This window comes from Odontesthes bonariensis, chromosome 17 (genome assembly GCF_027942865.1).
Source record: "Odontesthes bonariensis isolate fOdoBon6 chromosome 17, fOdoBon6.hap1, whole genome shotgun sequence".
NCBI classification, from domain to species: domain Eukaryota; kingdom Metazoa; phylum Chordata; class Actinopteri; order Atheriniformes; family Atherinopsidae; genus Odontesthes; species Odontesthes bonariensis.
This window is the reverse complement of record NC_134522.1, coordinates 9,102,146-9,126,787: the sequence shown is the minus strand read 5'-3', so window position 1 is coordinate 9,126,787 and position 24,642 is coordinate 9,102,146. Positions and strand designations below refer to the sequence as shown.

Here is a 24,642-nt window from a genome sequence, read left to right as displayed (position 1 = left end):
TCCTAAGAAAGCATCAACAGTCTATGTGAATTAAATCTGACACGTGAAATCCACAGGAAAGCATGGCAGTAAGGAGAGAGCTGCTATGGCGACAGACATCTGCTGGTGAGGGAGGAATGTCTCCAAGTATGAGTGGCAGAAAAAGCCCAAACCCTCTCAACTAGGCAGAGTCCGGTAAAAATTTTGGTTTGGCACTGAACTGTCCCTCTACACGTGCCCAAAGCCATGTAAACCAGTGGTATTCCAAATGATCGAACTCAGATGAGACATAATATTAAAGTTTTTTTTTTAAAGCTACTGTTTTATAGTCCTGGAAACAAACCAGCAAGAGATGGTAAAATGACAGAGTGGCCTCTGACACTTGAGCTTGGATCAAAGGTGTGGATAAACTCGGTGCTCTCTGACTTGCCTGCTGTGAGAAAAAGGATATCTTTACTCTATATTTTTCAAGATGAATTATAAACAAACTTAATCTGCTCACTTCTTGAATTGGAACTGTCGACCCCGTGTTTGAGCAGTTGTTGGGTTTCCTTTCCTGCGTGTTGTACAGTTCCACACCTTGCATGAGAAGGCTAAGGGAAAAAACAGTACGTCTGTTTATATAAAACACTCGTCCACACGGGAGAATGGTGGTTGGTTAGTCTGACTTGGACGGCCATTGGGCGTCCGTTTAATCTGGCGTGAGTCATGGCGGTGATTGGCAGCGGGGAGAAAAGACGCAGGCTCAGTGTTTAGCTTAATGTCAGTACTAATGATGCGGCCTCGGCCCTGCCACTGAGGCTTGGGCGTTTCCAGATACTTGTTCCTGTTTACACCTCAGTTTTTCCTGGAGACTGAACAGAAACCCAGTCTTCTTTGAACGTCGGCTGCAGGTTTCACTGCCCTCTGAAATTGGATTACAATGCAGATAGAGGGTTTGCCTTGCCAGCCCAACATCATTACACTGGCTCTTCCTCTCCAGGAGCTATTAATGCTGGTTTGTTTTTAAACTACTGTGTTGGAGATCAAATGAATGGTTTCAGTTACACCGCAGCAGAGACACAGACTTGTGTGCAAGTAAACGACTTAGAACTTCTGGCTTAAACTGGAACTGTACCAATTATGACAGAGCGCCACCAACCAAAAAAGAAAAAAATAAATATAACCTTACAGCTATTGCTACTTTGGAGAATAGGAGTCCCTTTTCCATGTTTGGAATTTTTCTAAAATGCAACAAAAGCTTTATCCTGTAATTTGCTAAAACACCTATAAAGAGCCTCTTTAGACTTGTTTAGGTTCTACACTCACTTATACACTTTAAATGTGTTTATCATTTGCTCATTCCCACTCATTTGTCACTTGTTTTATATATATTTGCCCTTTATATACAATACACAGCACCTTTTCTCTAAAATGACTATGTCTTGCCTGAGGACACAAGACCAACAAGACAACCACCCTACCAACTGACCAATCGCTGCCCCAGACAAAACTCAGAGGAAATCATTTACTGTATCCTCACTGACCATCGTTATTGAATCTAACAACTATAAACAAAGTTAACCTTTGATCATTTTCATAGTTGAAAACATTATTCATTATGTGAGCATTGTCTCCAGCAGCACAAAACACAGTTGTTATAGAGTCATGTTTAGCATTGTGTTCCATCAGCTTCCTTTGAATGTCATGTTTGAATTGTTTGAACTGAGGATATTAACTGATGCAGTTCTTCAGAGGAATCTGTGAATGAGGTTTGGCATTGACCTGCTGAAAAACCCACGGACTTCCTGGGAAGACGTCGCCTTGATAGCAGCATATGTCTCTCAAAATTCCAACATACACCATTCATCTTTGGCAAACAGAACCAGATGCCGGTTTTTCCAAAAAGCAGCTGAAACGTGGACTCATCTGACCACAGAATACGTGTCCAGTGTCTTTCTGTCCATCTGAGATGAGCTCGTGCCCAGAGAACTCTGCCGTGTTTCTGCACAGAGCTGAAACATGGCTTCCTCCTTGTGTAACACAGTTTCAGGTTACATTTCAAGATGTCATGGTATGTTGAGTGAAAATGGTTTTCCAAGGAGCTTCTGAGCCCATGTAGCTATATTGATCATGTTGGCACGACGGTTTCTCATGCAGTGCTGCCTGAGGGCTTGAAGGTCATCGAGCAATGGTTTCTTTCCCTGGCCTTTATGTAATAAGATTTCCCCAGACAGAACAAAGTTCTTGGCAATTTTGCATTGAGAAATATTGTTTGGAGCTTACTGAGAATTCTCTGACTGTATTAAGCAAAACGAGCCATGACTCATCCTTGCTTGGAAAGACTAAACCTTTCACAGATGCTCATTTTCATACCCGATCCTGAATGCTGTCACTTCTTTATCTTTCTCTCCCAACATTTTTTCAAGTGTATTGCTGCATACAATTTTGAATTTGTTTAAATTTTGTAAATCAAGTTAAAGTTAAGTTTAAGTACCAGCTAAAGTGCCTTTTATTATCTTTGTCATTACACCTTGTAAGAAGGAAATTGTACTCAGTATTCGTCTTGTATTACTCCCATGATCGTTTCTGAGGGCAACATTAATTCAAATAGGGAATATAATTCAACAGGCAGAATTATTCATTCCATTTGATCATGTGTTTTAGCTTCAGAAGAGAGGATTTCAAGGGTTTCAACTCGGTGAAACTCTGATGATCTGACACGAGAGTAAGAAATGTCTGATTGTGTAAACAGACTTGTCATGGCTAGACAGAATGACTAGTGTCCCCAACAGTGCAGACATATTACACATATTAAAGACTAAAAGACGCCGAGCTCAAATTGATATGGAAAGATACAGCTGGGCTGTGACTGCAACTTTTTAGCACGATGTTTACCATCTGCTACAACAAAGGGGAGCTATTAAAACGCTGGCTCGAGAGGGCAACCCAATATCTAAGTCAGTGAACCCGTGTGAGTCAGGTCAGAGACATCCAAGTCTTTAGTCAGCCATTCCAGACATCTCACTGTGTTGTTTATATGTCTACTAATAGCGAAGATAATCCAAAGCACTTGTGGGATTCCACAAATAGGTCCTATTGTGAGTAAGAAGACTGAGAGGAATGTCGAGGAGATGGGAGAGCTAAGCTGAGTGACGAGGGCAAAGTTTGGTGAGGAGAAGGAGAGGATGAACCTAGTTTACATAACAACAACAAAACCAATATGTGATCACAGGAAATTCCAAGGATATTCCCTCTCTTGTTGACTGTTCTCTTTTTTGGAATTCAGTTCAAGCAGGGGGTAAAGTCACACAGTAAGGGTTTCCGTTTGTGGATATGGAGTAAAAATTGTGTTTGCACATTTCCTAGAGGCACAATAATTCAGACAGAATTCTGAACAGTGGGAGAAGAAAAAATATTCATAACTTCAAATCATTTCATTTCAAAACCTGACGAGATCTACACCCCTAGTATCTATAGCCCTTTTTCCACCAACGACATGATTCGCTTTAATTTGATGCGCATCAAGAAGTTAGTGCGATACATGTGATGGAAAAACGGTTAAATCGCTTGAACGCCTGTTTTGTCGCATTAAATCAATTCGCTCGAAATAGGTGGTTCAGGGCTAAGTTGTATCGCCACAGAAGTGATGGAAAAGGTTAATGCGATATAACTTTTAATTCGCAACAGAATCTGATGGAAAAAGGGCTTATGTGTTTTGAGCTTTTGTTCCCTACTTTTCTTAAAACCATAATACTTTTATTCATTGATTCCATTCCATTACACTGCCAATTAGTTTCTAATAACAAGCACAAAATTTAAATAAGTAGAGGGTTAAAAGTACATTGAAATTGATTCAATAAGCGTTCACTGATCAGCTACATCAGCAAAGTCACTGAAAGGTGAAGTGAGAAACATTGATTATCTCTTTACAGTGGCACTTGGCGAGGTTAGGGGTATGCTAATGTGCTGGAAGCCCAAGGTAAGAATGTGAGTGACTGTTGGGCCAAAATGAGACAAAAGTCAGAAATATCCAAATCAGCATATCTTGTCGGTGTTCCCATTACATAGCTGCTATTAGCTACTTTAAGTTTGGTAAGGGAGGATAACTGGTGAATCAGGGACAGGGTCGGTGTTAGGATTGTTCAGCTCAATGGTGCGCAGGGGGATTGGGGGCTGACCTGTGAATTTTACCAGCACAGAAACACGCTAAATACCATCAGTTCTGGAGAATTTCTGATTCTGGCTTGGATAGAAAGGTGCCTGAACATGCAGTGTGTTCATAAATGCCTGCACTCTATTGCTACACTGTCATCCCGGTCACCTCTGACAGAGTCTGACTTGTGGTTTCCTTCTATGTAGCTTATTGTTAGCTTTGATATTAGCCGTAATGTTGCATATTTTTTCAATTGTAAGTCGCTTTGGTTAAAAGCGTCTGCTAAATGCATAAACATAAACTTAAACATAAACCTGCAGGATGTAATGTGAGAAGAGTACAAGCGGGCAAAAGCGGTGTGATCCTCTGGTCAAAGTTCTGTTGGACAAACTTGGGCCCAAGCATTCACTTAAGTGTCACTTTGAGATGCACTGCCCAAACATTGTTTAAGACTACATAAAGCCCTTCCAGGGAACAATTTTCCCTGATTGCAGTGGCTTCTGTCAGATGTGTATGTCTTTTATGAACTTTTGGAGCAGCGTTGTACATATTACACATATATGGTTTTATTCCACTGCCCTGGTTTCTTTAAAAATCAAAAACTATGACAGCAGAGAAGAAGCCAACCAGGATTTAAAGCAGTCTATTCATCGCACAGGTAAATGTTTTGGAAGTCTACATGTACAATACAGGGTACAGCTCTGTGTTGTGGTTTGAAAATCCTCTCATCCTCATGATGGCACAGTGTGCCAACTTGCCTGCCAACTCCATCCACTTAGTGGTTTACGTACATAAAGCATGCCAAACATCACAGACACCATTCATTTCCATCTTAAAGAAAGTTGAGCTTTACTGACTTCCTGTCAACAAGGCTGGCGGAAACCTGTGTGGCCTGATTTTAGCGTGGAGACATGAATACCGTTGAGATGATGAACTTTTGAAAAATGCAATTTGTGGGAAGGAAAATCAGTTATTGTAGCTTATTAATGATCTGTTTGCATCAGTTATATAAACTTTGAAGATAAGTGGGAATTAATGCACACACTGGTTTACATTTCTGAATTAAAAATAAAAGAATAAAAGAATTTACCTTTCCGCAACTGGTTTGGCAATGTTTTCAAATATCTCCTCCTGTTTGGCATCTTGATCAAACACTTTTTTGAATCTGGAGAAAAGTCAGAAGGGCAATTATTAACAGAACAATACCGAGCATCAATCTCTTTTTTAATTCTATCATTAAAAAAGTGCACATTGTTGTTTTATCGTCATTATCTGCAGGATCACTGAATAAGTAAATGCAAAAATGGTGAATGAGGAGGATTTAAGTTGTTCCGATATTCTAAAACAGCCTCGATCCATCATGTTTTAACCAACAAAAAGAAGAGAGAGATGTGAGAGGAATCCACCCAGGAAGATCGTTAAATGTGGAAATTTTATTTCTATAAGGGCATAAACAACCTCCACAAGTTATTATAAGACTGTGTGGTTTTCAAAAGCTCTCAATGTCCACTGCTGACTGAGTCCCTAACTGTGAACCCAGGGCTTGGAAGCATGGCATGAGCCCTGCCCAGAGGGAATATAAGGCTTCAGCCTTTACTACCATCGTTAAACAGATGTTCTGGCTCTTCACTGACCGGCCTGCTGGATACATTTTTTAATAAAAAAGTTCTAATGCAAAGTGTTGTCTTTATTTATTCAAGCTTTTTTACAGCTAAGCCGCTCTTGCAGAGTTTGGCATGAGTCAAATAGAGTGCTGAAGAAATCGTCTGCCACAATTTTACTTCCTAAACTAATATTGAGGTGGGCATCCTTTACATTTTTCACTCACCTCAGATATGCTTCTATTCACAGAAAGACCACTTGCGGTTATATATTTTTAGATCCAATTTCAATTACAATTAAAAAGATTTAGATGCGTTTATAGGACAGAACCAATCAGAGATTAGTCTGCTATAAGACAGTTAAATTAAGTCCGAACAAAATTGATCGTTCATTTGGGAAATGAAGCAATGAAACGCATCTCTCAGACTCTTACCTGAACTTGTAGCATTCCCTTTTATTGTTAACAAAGCCATCAGCCAGGTCCCTGGGCACAACAAACTCCAGAGATGCACCTGCCTGTTCCTCACTGTCCACAGAGTACACCTGAGGGAGCCAGAGACAACAGCAGACTTAGTCCCTTCAGCACAAGGTAAACAGTTGCTAAGTACAGAAAGCCAATTTGCCACAAGATGATATGCGGGCAGTATTTCAGAGCAGCCACATAAGCATTAATGTACTGTTATGAAAGAGTACCCTACAATATATTTTTCCGTTTGTATGCTGTTATTGTATGTGGTACCATACATGCAGACCAACTTAAACACTGAGTCCATATATCACGTTAGGTTTAAAATATACGTTTGAACACTTGTGGTTTGGGTACTGCAAGCTCCAAAATGAAGAGACAGAGTTTATGGAGCACATATCCTGTGGAAACCAACAGAACAGAAGATGCAATCAGGTTCAGCGCACAGTGCAGGCAAGCTCTGCAGAATCAAGCCAAAGCCATGCCTCAGGGGAGACAAGAAAAACTGCACAACATTAAACCAATATCAACTGAGCTCTAGCACTGGATAACATTTAAAGTGAGGTTGGCTGGGTCAGCCTAAACACCCCCTTCCTCTGTTTCTGAGCTTCAACATATGTTTTGGCATATGTTTCCAATGGAAACTGATGCAATTACAAGTCCCCAGGGCTTCAGGAATAAAAGATAAGACCTGAATGATTGGACTGTTTTTCACTGTCACCCTGCTTGCAGCATTGCGCTCCACCATTTTTTTTGTTTTTTCGTCTACCCAGAGACGTGTGCCAAACTTTGAAAAGCCCCTAGGAGGAAGCTGTGCTCATTTAGTTTCAGTTGAAATTGTAAGCTAAAGCTAAAGTGCAACAAAAACCCTTAATATGATTTTGTTCCCCCCCCCCCATCGGCTGCAATGCTCAGACTAATAAATGGCCTTCAGTTAGACCAAAATACCTTGTCACAGCTGTTCCTGATAGGAACTGACATTTTTACATGTGTCTCAGATTAATAGGGCCTTCAGGGGCCTGATCACAGTTGGTTGTGAGAGCATGTGTGTATTTTAAAGGTAGCCTAGTCCCTAGTAGGTTGGTTAATATGGTTAATTCTTAATATGACCCTTTCTTTCTGGTGAAATAGAATTACAGGGGGAAAAAAATTGATTATTTTGTTAGTTATAAACGCAAACACACTGAACAAAAAGTATGATGAGGCCTTTTCCTACTGATTTTTTAGATTAGCTCCTGTATGGAGATGAAGTTGGTGACAACATTCTTTTTCACAGTAGAAAATTTTGACAAGTTAAAGCAAGAAAAGGCACAGGTGTAACCGAAAACATTCATTTAAAATGTTAACGAGTGCATTCCTTTCAGGTGTGCCAGTTCCTGTTCCAGAGCCCTGACACTCTATTGTAAATTCTTGTTCATCTGAATGATTTATTGGAACACTTAATGGGGGGGAAGCATCATTATCAAAGGCATAGCTGACAAGTGAGAAACACACAAATCTAAATTAGTGACAGAGTTATGACAGGTGTGGGAAAAAGCAGCACAAATGTAGAGGTAAGTTATAGTGTCTGAACAGTGTTTCCCCCCTTCTGGTTTTTACTATTATTCAATGTTACAATGGCTTCTGTGAAAAGAGTCTAGATTCTAGAGGAAGATAAGCCCACGTGTTCTGAGAGGACTTTTTAATAATTATTGCCAAAAACAGGTAGATGATAAACACCCTATGTCTATTGTGTTAAACTACTATTTATGTTACCCACTCACCGCCACAGTTTTCTTCGTGGGTTTAATGCGACCAAATATCTGTATCGTCTGTTTCACCATTTTCCGTTAGAAATAAAGAACTTTTCAGCATAGCTCGTTCTTAGCTCCCTGGCTAACGTTAGCACGCAGGAAGTGGTTTGTTGTATGTGGTTGCCAGGTGACGGCCGTCCCCGGACAAAGATCGTCTATGTCGAGGTTTGATATTTCCTTGGGATTAAATCACCAGTCCCTCCGTGTCAGTTTATCTCTTTTCCTAAATCAGAAATAAATGTGAGCTGACTACACACTTTTAGCTTTGTGCAGTCCAAAAAGATTGGAAATATATATTTATATATTCTGATATAAAGTAGAGGATTATGTATTTCCCCTGAAAGGTAATGAAATTGTGTGTAAAGTAGCGCAAAAGATACTCAAGTATGTGTAGAAAAGGACAAGTGAATATATGTAACACTTAGATCAATAGTATTTCTTTTTTGCAGTGATGTTTGCACCTTTCCACAAAGAAAGTGTTATATGTTCAATGAGAGGTCACCACAGGTTCAGAGACTCATTCAGAGGACATGTTGGCAGAGTAATAGTCTGCATTGCTGGCACTACCCACATTTTTGAGGACATTACTCATGCCAGAAAGCTGCAGCCACACCTGCCGGATTAAGAGGACAGGATCGATATTTGAAAAAAGCTACTAAAAACATTTATATAAACAAAATCAAAGCTAGAAGTTGCTAATGAAAGCATTCAACACATTTTCACAAGTCAACAAACCAAATTCTGTGATTTACAAATGAAAGTGTAAAGCAACCGGAGTGTTGAAATGAGAGAGGAGACTGCAGCATTATCTTCTTTGTTACAGGGAGTTACAAGGAGTGCAAAGATAATCCCAGTGAAATGCAGAAAAGTTGTTGACCTTTAAATTGAGCTCAAGTTCATACACAAATATTTTCTTGTACTTGAGTATGAGACACTTTACAGGTAAACTTTTATCCCTGTGGTTAAAAAAAAGACTTGGCCTATTTGTTTCATTGCATTTTAAGCTTTTGATGGTCTTAATAAAGTAAATAACCTGAACCTATCAGGGTAAAAGCACCATGTTCTTTTTCTTAAAGAAACTAGTTATCAGCTTATTTATAAAGCAATCTTATATCTTATGTATGGGAGGGTGAGGGTGAGGGTGCGTTGGAGAGATGGTAGCTTTGACTGTGTCTCCAATTTCAGGTTATGCATATCGTCCCCCAAATATAGCCTCTAACTGCCCACCAGTCAAGCTGCCTGGTTTCATGGTGAGGTCCAGAATGTTTGTTACAGTGCAGTTATTAGTCCCACATCTTCTTATTTGAATATTCTTTGAAAGTTCTGTGATGAGCATGATTATGCATGTTACACAGTACTTTGCAAAAATGTTGATCCACCCCTCATTTCTTCACATTTGCTTCCAAAGAGTCAAACTTTCTTCTAATTTTTTAACCTAGTCTTCAGCAGTAGTTTTCCTGGCTTCATTCAAACGTTTTTCTTATTCTGCATTTTCACTATTTTCAGTCCAGTCTTTGTGCCTGACCATTTTCAGAGGAATGTGTTTTTCTTTTTAATTGGTTTGTTTGTCAAGCCACTTAACACTGACCTATGAATCATTCAAGCATAAAAAAGAGATACAACCTAAGGGGTGAACCAATGTTGTCTACACATCGGAACAAATTAGCATGGTGTGCAGCGTGTCCCGGAAACTGGACAAGTGGAGGACGAAAGAAGCAGTGGCAAGCCTTCAAAAACTATCTACAATCTGGAAAAATCCAGCAAAGACCTGACAGAGTACCTGAGAGATGCATCTGGACCTTTAGTTGATCCATCTGCTGTTGGCCCAAGCCTCATCAGAAATGGGCTCAATGGAAGGGTGGCTGTCAAGAAGCCGTTCTTAGGGAAGGGAAACAGGGAGAAAAGGCTGAGCTGTGCCAAAGGACACAAGAAGTGGGCTGAAAATCAGTGGCAACAGGTCTGATGGAGGAATGAATCCTCCCCAGAGCCCGGACCTCAACATTACTGAAGCAGTGTGGGATCATCCTGACAGAGAACGGAACAAAAGGCAGCCGACATCCAAAGAAGAGCTTTGGGATGTCCTTCAAGAAGCCTGAAGAACTATTCCTGAAGACTCCTTAAAGAAAGGACAGAAAGCTTGTCTAAGAGGGTTCAGGCTGTGTTGAAGGATAAAGGTGCTCAGACCAAATATTGACCTTCAAGCTTTTTAGAATTGTGCAAACTCCATTTATTTCTTTATATACTGTATCAACATTTAAGTTTGTACATGTTTCAGTAAATCTCTGCCCAAAATTCCCTTTTTCCTGCAACATATAGAGAAATGACAAGTTTCTCATTAGACAGAAAGCGTTTTAGATCAGCTACAGATGGTTTAACATGCATTCCTTCAAAATGAACTATGCAAGTATAGCCTTTAAAAAGACTACTACTGACGTGATGCTGTGCATGGGAAACGCTGTACAAAGCATCATCAGTCATCTGGCTCGAGCAGCCATCAAAGAGGTAGCATTAAGCCACGCATGAAAGAGCAAAAACCTTGTTATCAGGTGCTCGCAACCTGTGAGACGGCTTCAAAAGGACTGTGACTTATAGGACTGATATTAACAGCAGCCAGACTGGACCTCTGCCAGCACAAGATTCAATTTAGCTTTACTTTGATATGCTTATACCTTACAAATAAAGACTGACAGAAATTGAAGCTTTCATTTAAAACCTGTTCCACAGTATGAACCTGTGAGATCAAATGGATTATCGCAGTGCGTGGATTATTACAGAACGATGATACAAGAGGAGCCGGGTATCTTTTCTTTGATTATAATCTTTGTTTTGTCAGTGTTGGTATTTGTTATGACGTCTATCACATGACAAAGACCTGCTCTGTGTAGAAATCCTGTCAAGCCACTTATTTTCAGAGAAAAAGAAGAGAAAGTTTTACTTTCCCATGAATGAAATGACAACACTTATCAGCAGAGAGCTTTTACAAATACACACGATACCTCCGCAAAGAGTTCCCCCTTTTCATGGGTCCCGAGAATGGAAAAAACCATGTCCTCTTTATACAAAACAGTTATAGAGTGTCGTTAAATCTGTTTCCTCGACAGAACATTGAATGCAGTAAACACCAACTAAAGCTGGACTAGGCCTTTTAGAGAGCTGTGAACTTCGTTTTTTTTTAATATCCTGTTTTGGTCCATGTGTTGTATCTCTAGCTTAAGCTGACATAGCTGTGGTTTCTCCCCAAAGGAGCAGACACTGCAGGAGTCTGACGCACGGAAATGGACTTCAAATCTGCATTCAAGACTTTTATACAGTCAACAAACAAGGAACACTCTCTCCCTGTTTTAAAAGGATTTGAAGTTTTGTATGTATGCACACTCAATTCCTCAGGTTCCTCAAGTGAAACAGTTCAAAGCTATTTTCTCCCACAGTCCTGACAGTGTTTTTCACTTTCATATTTTACATTTCCTGTATTGGGTTCACAGGAAGATCAAATGACAATGACAAGCGCAAAGGTGTCACAATGTCATTGTTGCCATGGGAGATAATTATACATGTGTATGCATGTGAACACACACACACAGTCACACAAATACATGCCTCACGTACTCAGAAAGGAGTGAGATACAGTGAAGAGTGTTGTTTTGATACAGATAAAGGCTGAGGCTTCTTTCTTCAACCAATTCATTTCTAAACTTGTTAAAGCTTAAAGGCAAAAGCATGTGAAGAAGGGAACCAGTTTTTTCAGTAATTCTTGCCAGCATTCAAAACCTTTGTCTAGAAGCGTTGTCCTGGCAGTCAATCAAAAAGGTGTGCTGGATGTCAGACAGCCTTAGTCTGGGAGTTCAAGCAGCATGCTTCAGGCAAATTATTTGGTTGGTGGTTGTGAGTTTGTCTGGTTGGTTACAGGATGACCTGGTAAACCAATGTAATGTGTGCGCCATCACAACAGAATCAAATGTGGTGTGAAGTAAGAGCGATGGAAAACAAAAAAAAGGTGAAATGCCTTGAATTTGACTGTTTCCAAGAAAATGTCACATATGGTAACGTCACATTACTCCTGCATGAAATCAATGAATTGAAAAATGTTCTCTCCCTTCTCTCTTTGCCAGCTTTAGTGCTCGTTATAAAACCCAACCTCATTCATTAGATGCACAGAAGTGAATCAGACATCAGCGGTACTTGCCACTGCTTGCTTACAGCAGCAACAGTAGCCTGGCAGCCAAACTCCGGCAGCACACAAGCTGTTTGTGGGAGTAATCATGTTATTCCGTATCTCTGCATGCACGTCTACATTTATGTGTACATGCTGAGCAGGCAACATTGCACCTTCAACAACTCCTGGCTAATCATTCCCTGAAGAAGGCATCTCAGTATTTCTTTTAGAGTTGTTTGTATTTTCCTTTGCCATTATAATAGAGTATATGAGAGGATGATGCTCCAGTTAAGTAGCTGCCTCTCAGCGACTTAGTGGTTGAAGTTGGATACATTCCACAGGATGATATGGGACTTTGTGTGCTCGTGTATGTGTGTTGGCCCAATTTTGTCTGACGTTGGCCACAGAAGCTTAGTGGTAGAATGCCAAGATGCTCCTTTAATCAAAGGACCGATTAGAGACAAGCATCTGCTGCAAGGGACTGTGCTGTATCTTGCCTGTACTAACCACAGAGTGTTATCATATGTGCATGAATATGGAGAGCGAGAGAGAGAGAGATGTACATATCTCTATCTATATATCTATGTTAGTACACAGTTGTGGATGGAAAATGGTGCTTTGAAGGTCAGAACATGGTGTAAAAGTATCAGATACATCAACATAGAATGCGGACAGAGGAACATCTGCAGACACCACATCTGCTTCGCTATATCGAGTCAGTCTGGGAAAGTTTGATTTTTAATGTTAGTGTATTTTCACAGAGACACTCAGGGAGGGAATGATGGTAACAGGGTGTATATAATTGCTGTGGTGGTATGGGTCAGTGCATGCAATAACCTACACATGTAAGTCTGCATGCAGGGTGTGTGTATCCCATTTTAACTGTGTCACCACTAGTCTTAAAAAATGTTGACATGTTGGAAACAATAACTGTGTGCCCACACTTTGACGACAACACACACATGCCTGAGGAATCATGAGATTTCTGAACCATCTAAAACATGCTTTCTTATTGATCTTAATCAGTCACACACTAATAATTGCTCACAATTTAAAATGTAATGTAAAAAAGGTAGAATAATGCTTATTACATTAACTTTCTGATGATAAATAATCGACTGTTTTCATATCAGATAAAAAGTTAAACAAAGAATTAATACAAAGTTATTATTGTATCATATATATATATATATATATATTTTTTTTTTCCTTGCAACATATCTTCCCATATCAGTACTACTCAGTGAGACACTTCTAAATGCTTACAAATGTTGACTAAACAGTTACACATTTTGGCTGTTGGCAGCAGAAGACCTGTTAACACAACATGAACCTATAGTTTCCTTACAAGCTGATGAGACAAAGTTGCAATAAATGTAATAAAACCTTAATAGTAAGTCTATTTCCCTTGGAATTACACACTTACACATCTTTCAGCCTAGATGTGAATATATGATATCTACATTTGAAGCCGTTAACATGTGCTTGACTCTAAAAAGATTATATACTCATATAAGAACAATATTAACTGCAATTTCATAGGCCTGTCCAAGACTTTGAGAACTCAGGAGAACAACTGCTGGAAGATGTTTGAAAGTGGAACAAGTTCAGCAGGGAAATTTGGTTCATAGACCATCTCAACTCACCCTTTGCTCTGATGTAGTGTTCTTTTAATAAGCCAAAAGGTCTTCTTAAAGTGGAAGTTGAACGTGCAGCCCTTTAAATCAGGGTTTTAAACCACGGCACACAAGTTCAACACCTGGATTTTTTACTTCTGGGTGACATTCGATCAAAAAATGACATCAAACCGGGGTTAAAAATATAATACTCGGGGCTAAAATGCCACTGTCACATAAAGGGACACCACTTTTATACTTTACATTCAGTTGCTCTCACAACTACTAAAAGTTGTTTGATATTTGAACGTAATTATTATAGATAGGTATGGCCTGCAGGAACAAAAGAAACGTTTTGGGGAGGAAAACAATCCCACAAGGCTATCTGAATCTTACTGAATTATAGGATTTAAGCTGATTAGCAGTTGTTTTCAGTGGATGACTGCAGAGAAGCCAATTTAGCAGCAGGACTCTTTTATTACAGAGTCATACTGTTCTAATAGTGTTATAATGATTACGTTAAGAAATATTATTCTTTCACAGACCAGTTAGCCCCTCCTCATCTTTATTTCTGCAACACTAAGCCTCTTTCGTTGAGATGCTTTTTATGCTCAGTCCTGTCACAGACCTGTTGTCATTTAAACTAATTTAATCTGTGTGGTGTTTTGTTTTCAATTTATTTTTTTTTTTTCTTAATGCAAAGCTCTTCCAGCAACTTTTATTTAACTACGCTTGACACAGTGTGCCAACATTTTTGGAAAAAACTGGTTATATAGTGTGAATGTTTAAATATGTATTTCAGCATAAAGGCATTGTATTTTTATCCAGTTTCAGTTGTGGCCAGAAACAGCACAAACCAAAGTGCTGAGTGTCTATGTGAGGCAGTGGAGTCCATGCTATTTCAGTCTGGGGTTTCAGCAGCTCTCCTGCCCTCCCTTCCACTGCACCGTCTTCTGGTCAGTAGCTGTTTCCAAGGGAATTCTTTAGGGCTTTGGTTATGTGTTATTCTCTGAGGCTTCTGCCCTCTGTTATGCTTCCTAGGCCCCGGCATATCAGACTTCAGTCTGCATTCCTGAAATACTGTATATGAGCATCCAAGACAAAAGGACCAGCAATATTGTGGGATGGATGTGGGGATGAACAAAAAGTCAGGGACAGGGTGACAGCGTTTCTTGGATCCATCAGCATGTTTGTTTTTTTCTGTCAGTATGAAGAACAATTAAGGAGATGTGAACCAGAGAAGTATGAGCTTTTGAATGATTTATTTACAAATGTTTCTAAATTAGTTCATTTCGACTTGAGGCAAACTATCATGTGCTCTTTCCATGACGCAAGCTGAATGTAAAGTACAGAGTAGAATGAAAACTTCACAGAAGAGCAGTTCTTTCTCATCTTCTGATTATTTAAAGAAAAATAAACAAGCTAATTTGATTCTTTAAAATGCTTAGTTAGCTGAAACGTAACCAGATCCAGGGTCGACACATTTCAACAAATCAGCTCAATCTGTGTCTTTGCTTTTCAGTGTCTGCCTCAGCCTATGAGGATTATCTCGGATAACAGTTCCTCCTCTCTGTAAATATTGTGCTCTGACAGGGCTTTCTTTGATGACCTCTAGATAGCAGCTTGATGAATACTTTTCAAAGTACTTAAACGATTTCCGACAAGTACAACTAATCCATTTGCCTGGAAAATTTGATGCATACTTTTTCCTTTTATAGCAGCTCTCGTGCCTGGCATTTTTAGCAAAGGGGAAATTTTTAGGCCATCATTGCATAATGGACATTATGTCAAGAGTTTTCATTGACTGCAGCCCAGCGAACCTCTTTTCTCTGACTTTAAACCACCAGAATTCATCATGAGACATCTGTATAAATAACAGCTAAGCATTTTCTAAAGTTATTCATTTTTCTTTCTCAACTCCTCTGACATTTGTGTACACACAAGTAAAGAAATGAGCGAAAACACATCAGTATGGCTGTTGTTCTGTATTATTTTTTTTAAACGTCCTGTGCATTACATGCTTGTCAAGTGACTCCTTTCTGTCCGTTCCTTCCACCCACTCCATCTATCCACCCCAGCTGCGTGCGGTCAGGAGCTTGGAGAGTGGGCAGGCACAGGACTGGGCGGTCCTGCTGGCCTCGAGGTGCTCGGCAGTGGGGAAAGTGGGTGGATTTAATCCTCCCTTCAAAACCTGGATCTCTGAACTTAGAGCTAACCACTCTAACTACATAGTATAAATAGTACAAACTTGGGTTTGAGAGAACCCACATCTTGACTTCTCAGCTGTCAAGAGCTTGAAGGACAGACGGCAACAGGCAGAATGAGTGTGTAATGTAAATATACAGTGACATGCAAATGTTTGGGCGAAATTTCTAGTACTGTGGTTTGCTACATGAGTAGAAAATGTCTAGAGGAAAAAAACCTTTTTTCAATTTTAAAGTTTTATGTTTCAGGTCATATTAAAAAAAATTTTGTCCCTCAATGAGTCTTAACAAGACTTAAACACAACCTCAGATTAACAACAACAGATGACAAAAACACTGTATCATTATTTAACAAAAACTAAGCCAAAATGCAGAGGCAGTGTGTGATAGAACTAAGTACACCCCGTGATTCAACCTGTAGAACCACCTTTAGCAGCAATTACTTAATGTTCTCATTTTCTGTATGACGACATCGGTTTGGCACGCTTTATGTTGCAACCTAAAGAAGACTGTATGAATGTTTAGAGAAAAATGTGTATGCAAGACGGTCCGAGAATAACTAGAGGCTTTTTGTTGGAAAAATGTGAGAAAATCACCAAAACAGCTGAGAGGGAGGGTGCCCAGATTTTTGCTTGTAGCTCATTTTCCATTTTTTCTTATTCTGTTTCGGCAAAAGATGGTAATAAAAAAAAAAACGTTGGTTACAAAATTTATCTTTAATTTAATACCTTTTTTAAATCAGGTCATCTGTTACTCACAGTTTTATTCATAAATGTACGATTTGCAGGAGAGAAGGGATAGGGGAGGGAAGGGAGAGAATATAAATGGAATGAGAGATGGGGTTAAAAGAGCACTAAAGGAACATTTGCAGCTGGAATGAGAAATGTTGTCACTAAGGAACTGTAATGTATTGGAAATTGACGACAATAAATCCACCTTTTTTCTTTTTAGATTGATGGTCTGGAGCCAGCAATGTTCTGTCCAAATCCACTTCCCAGCTCAAACTAAGTCCAGGTGATGCTTCAGCACTCACACACACACACACACACACACTCTCACAGGCGTAGTGTTATGTAAGAATTCTGGGGCTGCTCTCTGTAAAACTGTAACGAGCTGAGTGGGAAGAGCCCCTGTTGCTCCAAAGAGTCCCTGCTTCCATGGAAGATTCTAGGATCCAAATTCCTCTCCTGATAGTCTTACAATGAAATACCCAGTGCTGAACTCGTCCGGCTTTGAAGTCCCATTGAGGACTGTTACTGTTGCTGCATTCCATTCCTCACACAATAAGCTGTGTTATGTCACTGTTGCCCCCCCGGGCCAACCCCGTGATGCGAGAGCCAATCCATGCTTGCATCGCGGCTGCCAAACGATTTGTGTTATTGAAAAGTGAAGCAAAGTTGGATTGGATTCATAATGAAAACCCTGGTGTTGTATTAAACGCTTTACCATGTAGATATTTATTTTGATAAACATATTATTGCTTGGGCTTTTGGTTACGTAAAGCTCTAAAGTCCTGCAGACTGTTTTTTTCATAACTTTGAACATCTGTGGAACAAATAGGCATGAGGACAGTTCATTGAGGATATTTCCATCACAACATGCGACATTGATCAGCAGCAGTGTGTCACAATCAATCAGAACACAAGGACTAGATACTGGGGCCATGTCATTGCTAGGTGTTGCCAGGAATTGATATTTATGCCTGATTTAGTATCCATGTAATGGCTTTCTGGTGACACTGCTTTTAAAGTCACACAGATACTCATATACACATGCAATCTCTTTCTCTATACCCTGGAGAAGATGACAGCCCCGCTGGTCGACAGCCAAGATGCAGGAAAAGACAGATGCCAGGAGGCTTTGATGACAGCCAGGAAATGAAAGGGAACTAATCACAGGAGGCAGAAATAGTTGAGAGTAGTATCTTATTGATTCTTAGGTTTTATATAGAAGACACGTATAAAGGGAGGAGAAGCAATATAGGGAAAATGAGAAGTTGAAAGTAAGAAGAGGAGGTAGAATGAGGGAGGACACATACAAATGTCTTTGCCATCCGTCCAGAGTGGAAGCAAATATCTGAGAGTTTGATTGGAGAGTTCATTGAGCTGCACATTATCCTCCCATCTTTCACCTCCCACCTGAGAGAGGTTACACTGTGGATGAAAATAACACACACTGTGCTGTGTCTATGTCATGTCAGTAGAGAAAGAACAGCAGACCGTGCAGTTCACTGCAGGAGAGGGAGTCTGCGTTGTGTTACAAGGAGCAAACAAAGTCATGTCAGGTGAAGAGAAACAGGAAGGCAAAAAGTGTTCTTCGGCCATTCAGTTTTTCAGATTGTAAACCTCTGTATCCTCCGCAATGAAAGAGGTTGTGTTTGATGCACCACCTCCTCGTAGTCTTTAACTTCATTGCAGCATCTGTTGAGCTGTCTGTGGTTGTTTGACAAAGATGCATCAAGTGCATGACACCGCCTGGAAGATGAATGCTTCTCCATACATGACCTCTATCAGGTCATTCAAGATGGACGTTTTATTTTGGATTCCATTTATATTTGGGTGTTTCACCCTGACTAAAAACTGAGCAGAGAGTGAAACAGAAAGGGAACTGGACTGAAAAGAAAATGGGGAAACAAGGAGATCGTCCCAAAATGGTGACTCTGATTCACCTCCCCTCCGTCCACCAAAGGAAAGAAGTTGTCATTTGTTCATAGAATTGTTGTCAAAGTTGCACATCCTCCCTTTTTTTGGCAATAAAAACCTTATTGCCATTAACACATGTGAATGTATGATAAAAGTTATTTCAGCCAGTGCTGCAAATATATCAGGGATTCTTTTCATCTTTGTAGCACAAATCAGGAAGAAAAAAAAACACTATACTTTTTGAATCAGGGAGTTTCAACCAGAGTACATACAGCCGATAACATCACAAGCAAGAGAAGCATGAAACTACCACCAAGGCTGTGCTAGGGGCTGCCCTGGCAAGGCTGTGACTGGATGTGTCAGTGCTAGTTGCCACTATCTGAGCAAGTTACTGTTGTAATGTGGGATACAATCAGCACTACATGGTTAAAATGAAAATGCCAACAATCCTGCTAATCAGCCGTGGTCTTTCATTCATCTGAAAATGTTAGGTATTGTATTCATTTTAGAAACCATGTCTTCTAACTGTTGTTTGTCATAGTTGTAACTCAGGAGAGACATTAAGACATGTTCTAACCTAAGATCAACCAGGTCTTGATCTCCACTTCTGAGACATTGAACATGGTAAACAATATTTACATATCAGTTATTCTTCAACCTGGACCCGTCTGGACATTTAATGGCTGATTATGAGTAATTTAACCAGCTATTCTTAGACTTCTTGCTTTCATTTTCAGTTGATGTTGAATTTTGTTTTCACTCACAGCTGTTTTATATTCTCAGTGACTGGTTAGACTAGATTGGGAACGTTTCAGAGCGTTGGTTTGGAGTGTCTTGGGGGAAGTAGGATTTCTTAAATCTAGTCTGCTGCTCTGGTAAAAACACACTGATGTTTTCAAAGTTTAAGATGTCATCTGGGTAAATTGAAACAAAAAAAAAAACAGTTTTTACCTCAGTAGAAAGTGATCTCCTACAAATAGTTAACAGCTCACTGGCATCAGGCATTTTTCCCAAGTCACTAAAGACAGCTGCCATTAAGCCACCCCTAAAGAAGAGAACTCTGGACGCCTGATGAACAGCTACAGACCTGTCTGTAACCTCTCTTTTATATCCAAGATTATTGAGAAAGTTGTATTTAACCAGCTCAACGACTTTCTGAATGAAAGTGGAAGTCTTGATAACTTTCAATCAGGCTTCTGATGTCATCACAGCACTGAAACAGCTCTGGTCAAAGTGTTAAACGACATTTGGTTGAATACTGATTCTGCTAATGTTTCAGTCCTGGTTCTGTTGGACCTCAGCGCTGCGTTTGATACTGTAGATCACAGAATCCTGCTGCACAGGCTGGGAAACCGGGTTGGATTTTCTGGAGCGGTCCTTAACTGGTTCAGGTCCTACTTACGGTAGAAGGCTGGAGTTATTTTGTTACTATTGGCAGCTATGAATCTGAGCGAGTGGCCATGACTTGTGGAGTCCCCCAGAGGTCAATTCTTGGACACATTTGTCTGGAGTGACTTAAATTGTGTCTTTTGTTTCTCAAAACAGAACAGAACTGCCTCTGGTTTGAATTGAAGCAACATCTGATGAGAATTCAAAAGTGACTCATTCCAAAATAGTTATTCAAATAAAGTAAGGTTGTGACTGGCTTGTTTGTTTGTTGGCAAGTGCAGCATAACATGTGGCATCCAAATAGATTTAATTTCTTATTCTAGAGACCTGCTCCACATGTTTGTCTCCATACAATCTTTGAAAACTGACGTAAATGCTACTGTGAAGAAATACTGTAGGTTTGTAAATGCTCCAAAATAAATGCAAACTCATCATCCAGTATGCATGGAGCCACTTTCCTTGAAAAACTGCCTTTTATCGAATATCATCCCTCATATATGTAACAAGCAATTTGCGGCGCTCAGACTGAACATTTACATTATTTATTCAGCTGACTTGTTAGTCAGCCAATTTGGTGTCCGACATTCAAGGGCACCAAAGCATTTCATCCTCAGAGGTGGATGTGACAAGAATTCCTGCATCCTGAGAGTCACCACGCCATGCAGCTGATAGTCACAGTGTGATGCCAATGCTCTGTGAAGACGGTATAAAAATCACGTGACTTTAAAACATTCACGATCATTTATGTTCTGATTAATGTCCAAAAATAAGTAACTGAAGATAGAGGAATTCATTCTCAGACTGATTTTGTTGTATTCTAGGCTGCATTTTTTGTTTTATGTTGTGTTTCTGGCAACTGCAATGTCACCTCTTTGCCTTTTGAACCAGCCTTGGCAGAAATATGATTGTGTTTTCTTTGTACTTGTATAGTTTTGTGGCTTTATGTTTAGAAAAAAACTTTCCAGATTCTGAACTGGTATTAAAGTGCTTTACTAGTATTCTAAAATGAAGTTGTGGGATTCAGAAGTGGGGAAAAATAGAAAATGGTCAAATAAAAACAGCAGAGGCAAAGATATTTGGCCACTTGTCTATGATATGGATAAAGTTCCAAAAAGGCACACTAATAAACTTCCCGTAATGCCGGTTAATAGGGTCTTTATTGGACCCGTCCAATAGCCCACGTCTCTTAAAACCTTGATGACAGGCAGGATTTGAGAAATGCTTTTTAGAAGAAAAGTCAAGTAAACTGATCATAATGAGTTTTGAAATACAAGGTTGGATACATAAACTTTTTTTTCATTATTGGCTCATTTTTACACACATTTGTTTGGCAACATGCTGAGGGTTTACAGGGAGATATGTTAGCTTGTGCATTGATAGTGGACATATGTGAATTCAGTTAACAGCACTGTGTTCTCCCAGACACCCCTGAGAGCTCGAGGTGTCAACTGGATCTTTCACATCTGCAGCTCTGTCAAATCAAAAGTGTCTCCAAACAACCTGGCTCCTGTCTGACAGACGCTCAGAGAATCCTCCTGTAACTGAATCTGTTAGTCTTGGCTTTCTGCATCAGACGCGACAGTTTCACATTATTAGAATGGTTTGAGCTGTGCTCAAGTCGTCCCTCTGGACTTTTACTCGCAGGATAGAGGAGCCCAGTGGTTTTCAAGTCTTCTAAACGTATGGTTAAAAGTATGTCAAGTGTGCTTCAACAAAGTCTGCGCCTCGATCGGTCCTCCACTGTTCTCTCTGAGGTCAGTGTAAAACCTGGAACAGCTACCCCTGAGCTTTGGACACAGAGCCTGACTCACTGGGTTTACTGGAAAATTACTTCATTTGTGGTGGCGTCACAAAAGACAGCGCTTTCTGTGACATGGTGGGCTACATACAACATTAAATGTCAAATATTTGTGTTCCAAACAATAGGTTCGTTAAGTCTGATCTTATTTCTGGCACAATCTAAAGCATAACATGAAGAAAACGTATACTTGTGTGTAGGAATTCTCTCAATTTGGAGTTTGTGCAAAAAGCCAAAGGCTAAAGTTACTGACTGTCATTATCTGACATGAATCTCACTCCCCTATGATATACTATCCGATCTGGATTATAGATTTGACTCCCCCACCTCCAGTTTTGCAAATTGAGGAGATTAATCGAGGCCTATTTCTTGCTTTTCTCCTCAGGGTTAAATCACTTGCTTCCACTGGATAATGTCATCACAGCTTTGACAGGCCAAACCACTGAGCCACTGGACAGCTCCACTCTGTCTTTCTACCCCTGAGAGATGGATGCCCACCTACTGTGGCATTTAAGTCATGAACTCACAAGCTATGTATGAATATTTACAGTTACATTATGGAGGCTATCACCTGTTTCTTGAGTCCAGACAGAGTTTAGAGATGCAATGACCTCAACAGCCCTGAGCCTTACACTAACACTAACATGTGACAGAGGAGAATAATAAGAACTTTGGAGCTTGTTTTGGCCTAATAGCACACAGGTATTTGGGGAATTCCAAACAATGAAGTTAGCGCTTTTCCTACTTTCATTTTAAAACCTAACATCCACAATGATGGTTAATGGGAGCCCGTCACTTCTTTAAGCTGCTGTCTAAATGATGGGAAAAAAACTTTGCCTCAACCTGGTAATGGTTATGATTTGGAGTTAAAAGTACATGGCCAGGTTTAGTAAAATAGATTAGAATAGAAAAATACTTTATTCATCCCCCAGTCCACTGGGGGACTAAAAACACGTAAATAAATAAAGTAAAAGTATAAGTAAACTGTACATTGGTATGGATATGGCTGTTTATTACTCACTGGTTGCAGTTCCTAGCACGTGACGAGACTCTGTCCTTCCCAGAAAAATGCCTAACAAAGCATTGTCATCTCACAATTTGTAACTCTGGAAGCTACAACATATTGGACATGTGGGAAAATGGTCCTGTTTTACTTTTTCTTGCAAAAGTGGGCTGCAAACTCACATCCCAATGGTTTAAAGTGCTGCTGGTAAATTCACTATCCACCCACTGTTCTTCTTTCTCAAGAAAACTTTGTGGTTTGTTAAAGGAAACATTTGAGAATAATGTTTGCCTCTGTGTGGAAACATCCATCCATCCATTTTCTATACCCGCTTAATCCAATTCAGGGTCGTGGGGGGGCTGGAGCCTATCCCAGCTGCCATTGGGCAAAAAGCGGGCCCTGGACAGGTCACTTACCCCTTGTCACCTGCGGGGGCGGTAGTTTAGAGACGCAAAGAATGAGTAGTTATTCTTTAACAGATTACTTTTGACTGCTTTTCTTTTGTTTTTCTTTTATCATTCTAAATTGTACTTAAGTAATATTTTTATTAGGTGTCCACATTTATATAATCTATGTGAAACAAGATGGTCCTCTTCAAAAACTATGTCTTTCTTTGACCTCATGATACTTTCACAGAGACCATGGAGGAGTCATACAAGTGTTTGGGAAACACTCGTCTTTGCTGTATCTATATTAATTGTGCTATTAGTCTTTTTAATCTAAGAGTCTTGTTTAAATGTTATATATATATATGTAACATTTAAACGAGAAACTTAGAATCTACATTTAAATCAATGTAACTGCATTCATTTGCATATAGAAACACACTCAAAAAAGAATAGTAATTGTAAAAGAGACTAAAATATGATGTCCAGGACTGTTAATCTGTTGCTTGGTTGAGGTAATAAAACTACCTACATTTCCAGATCCTTTTTGGAATCATAAGTTTTTGAGCACTTGTGATGCCGTGGTTCTTTAAATAATTCTGTAAAAAGCTTGCTATTACCGCCTAGGCTGTTGTTGCATCTTGTGGAATTATACAGACTTGATGTGTTGACAGAAAACATGGCTCTGGTTATGCTTTGGTGACCTGCCAGACACTAAACATGACCTTAACACTTCTTCCTGACAAACATCCTTCAGATTTCAGGCTCCAGTTGATCCATCCTTGTGTATGATCTAAGATTTCACAAAGAAAAAAACCTTTCTCTCTCCAGGGGTTTATTTCAGGCCACCTTAATCACTCCTCTCCCTCATGCTCAGCTCAGCCCTGTTTACTGACCTTTCACTTCTTGCTGAGAACATATCTCACTCTCTTAGCACAAACATCACAGTGGGGCTTGTTTTCATTCTCAAACCTGTAAAATAAGTGTTGATGTCCACTTTTGAGCCAAGGGTCAAAGTGGGTGCCCAGAAATTGCAAATTAATTAGGGATTACAGGCTGTGAGGAGATCAAAATGCAGCTAGTCATGGTGTTTCTTCATATTTCGGGGGGCGGGTAAATGCTTAGCAGCTGGGAAAGAAGGACCTTTTCTTCCTGTTTGGGAAACTTTGATACCTTCTTGCAATTCCAAATATGAAAGCTGCAGAACATTTTGCAGTGGAAACAACATTTCTGCAGCTGTGACTGCAAACATGTCATCTTTATGCCTGTGCATCACTAGGTTGCCTCTTTGGTTATTTACTGGCAGCAAATGACATGTAAAAAATGATGGTTTAGAATTATTTAAAATAAATCTTTGTCTGTAGTTTTGTAGGTTATGATTTTGACAGGCATTCAAGAGCGCGGCGGCTTTAAGAATGGAGGCGTGGTGCTGTTTTGACCGACTTGTCAGTCCCTTCACTCGCCACTATCACTCAG

At 39.8% G+C, this 24,642-nt stretch overlaps 1 protein-coding gene across 1 annotated transcript in view; it reads right to left on the bottom strand.

Moving 5' to 3' along the window:
- The window catches only part of kif6 (kinesin family member 6), a 63,418-nt gene extending 55,413 nt beyond the window's left edge, over nucleotides 1-8,005 (bottom strand). The window contains exons 1-3 of the mRNA XM_075447863.1: nucleotides 7,946-8,005; nucleotides 6,150-6,259; nucleotides 5,205-5,279 (exon numbers count right to left, since the gene is read on the bottom strand). Coding sequence (XP_075303978.1) covers nucleotides 5,205-5,279; nucleotides 6,150-6,259; nucleotides 7,946-8,005 — 245 coding nt within the window. The remainder of the gene's footprint in view (nucleotides 1-5,204; nucleotides 5,280-6,149; nucleotides 6,260-7,945) is intronic.
- Between the last annotated feature and the right edge of the window lie 16,637 nt (nucleotides 8,006-24,642).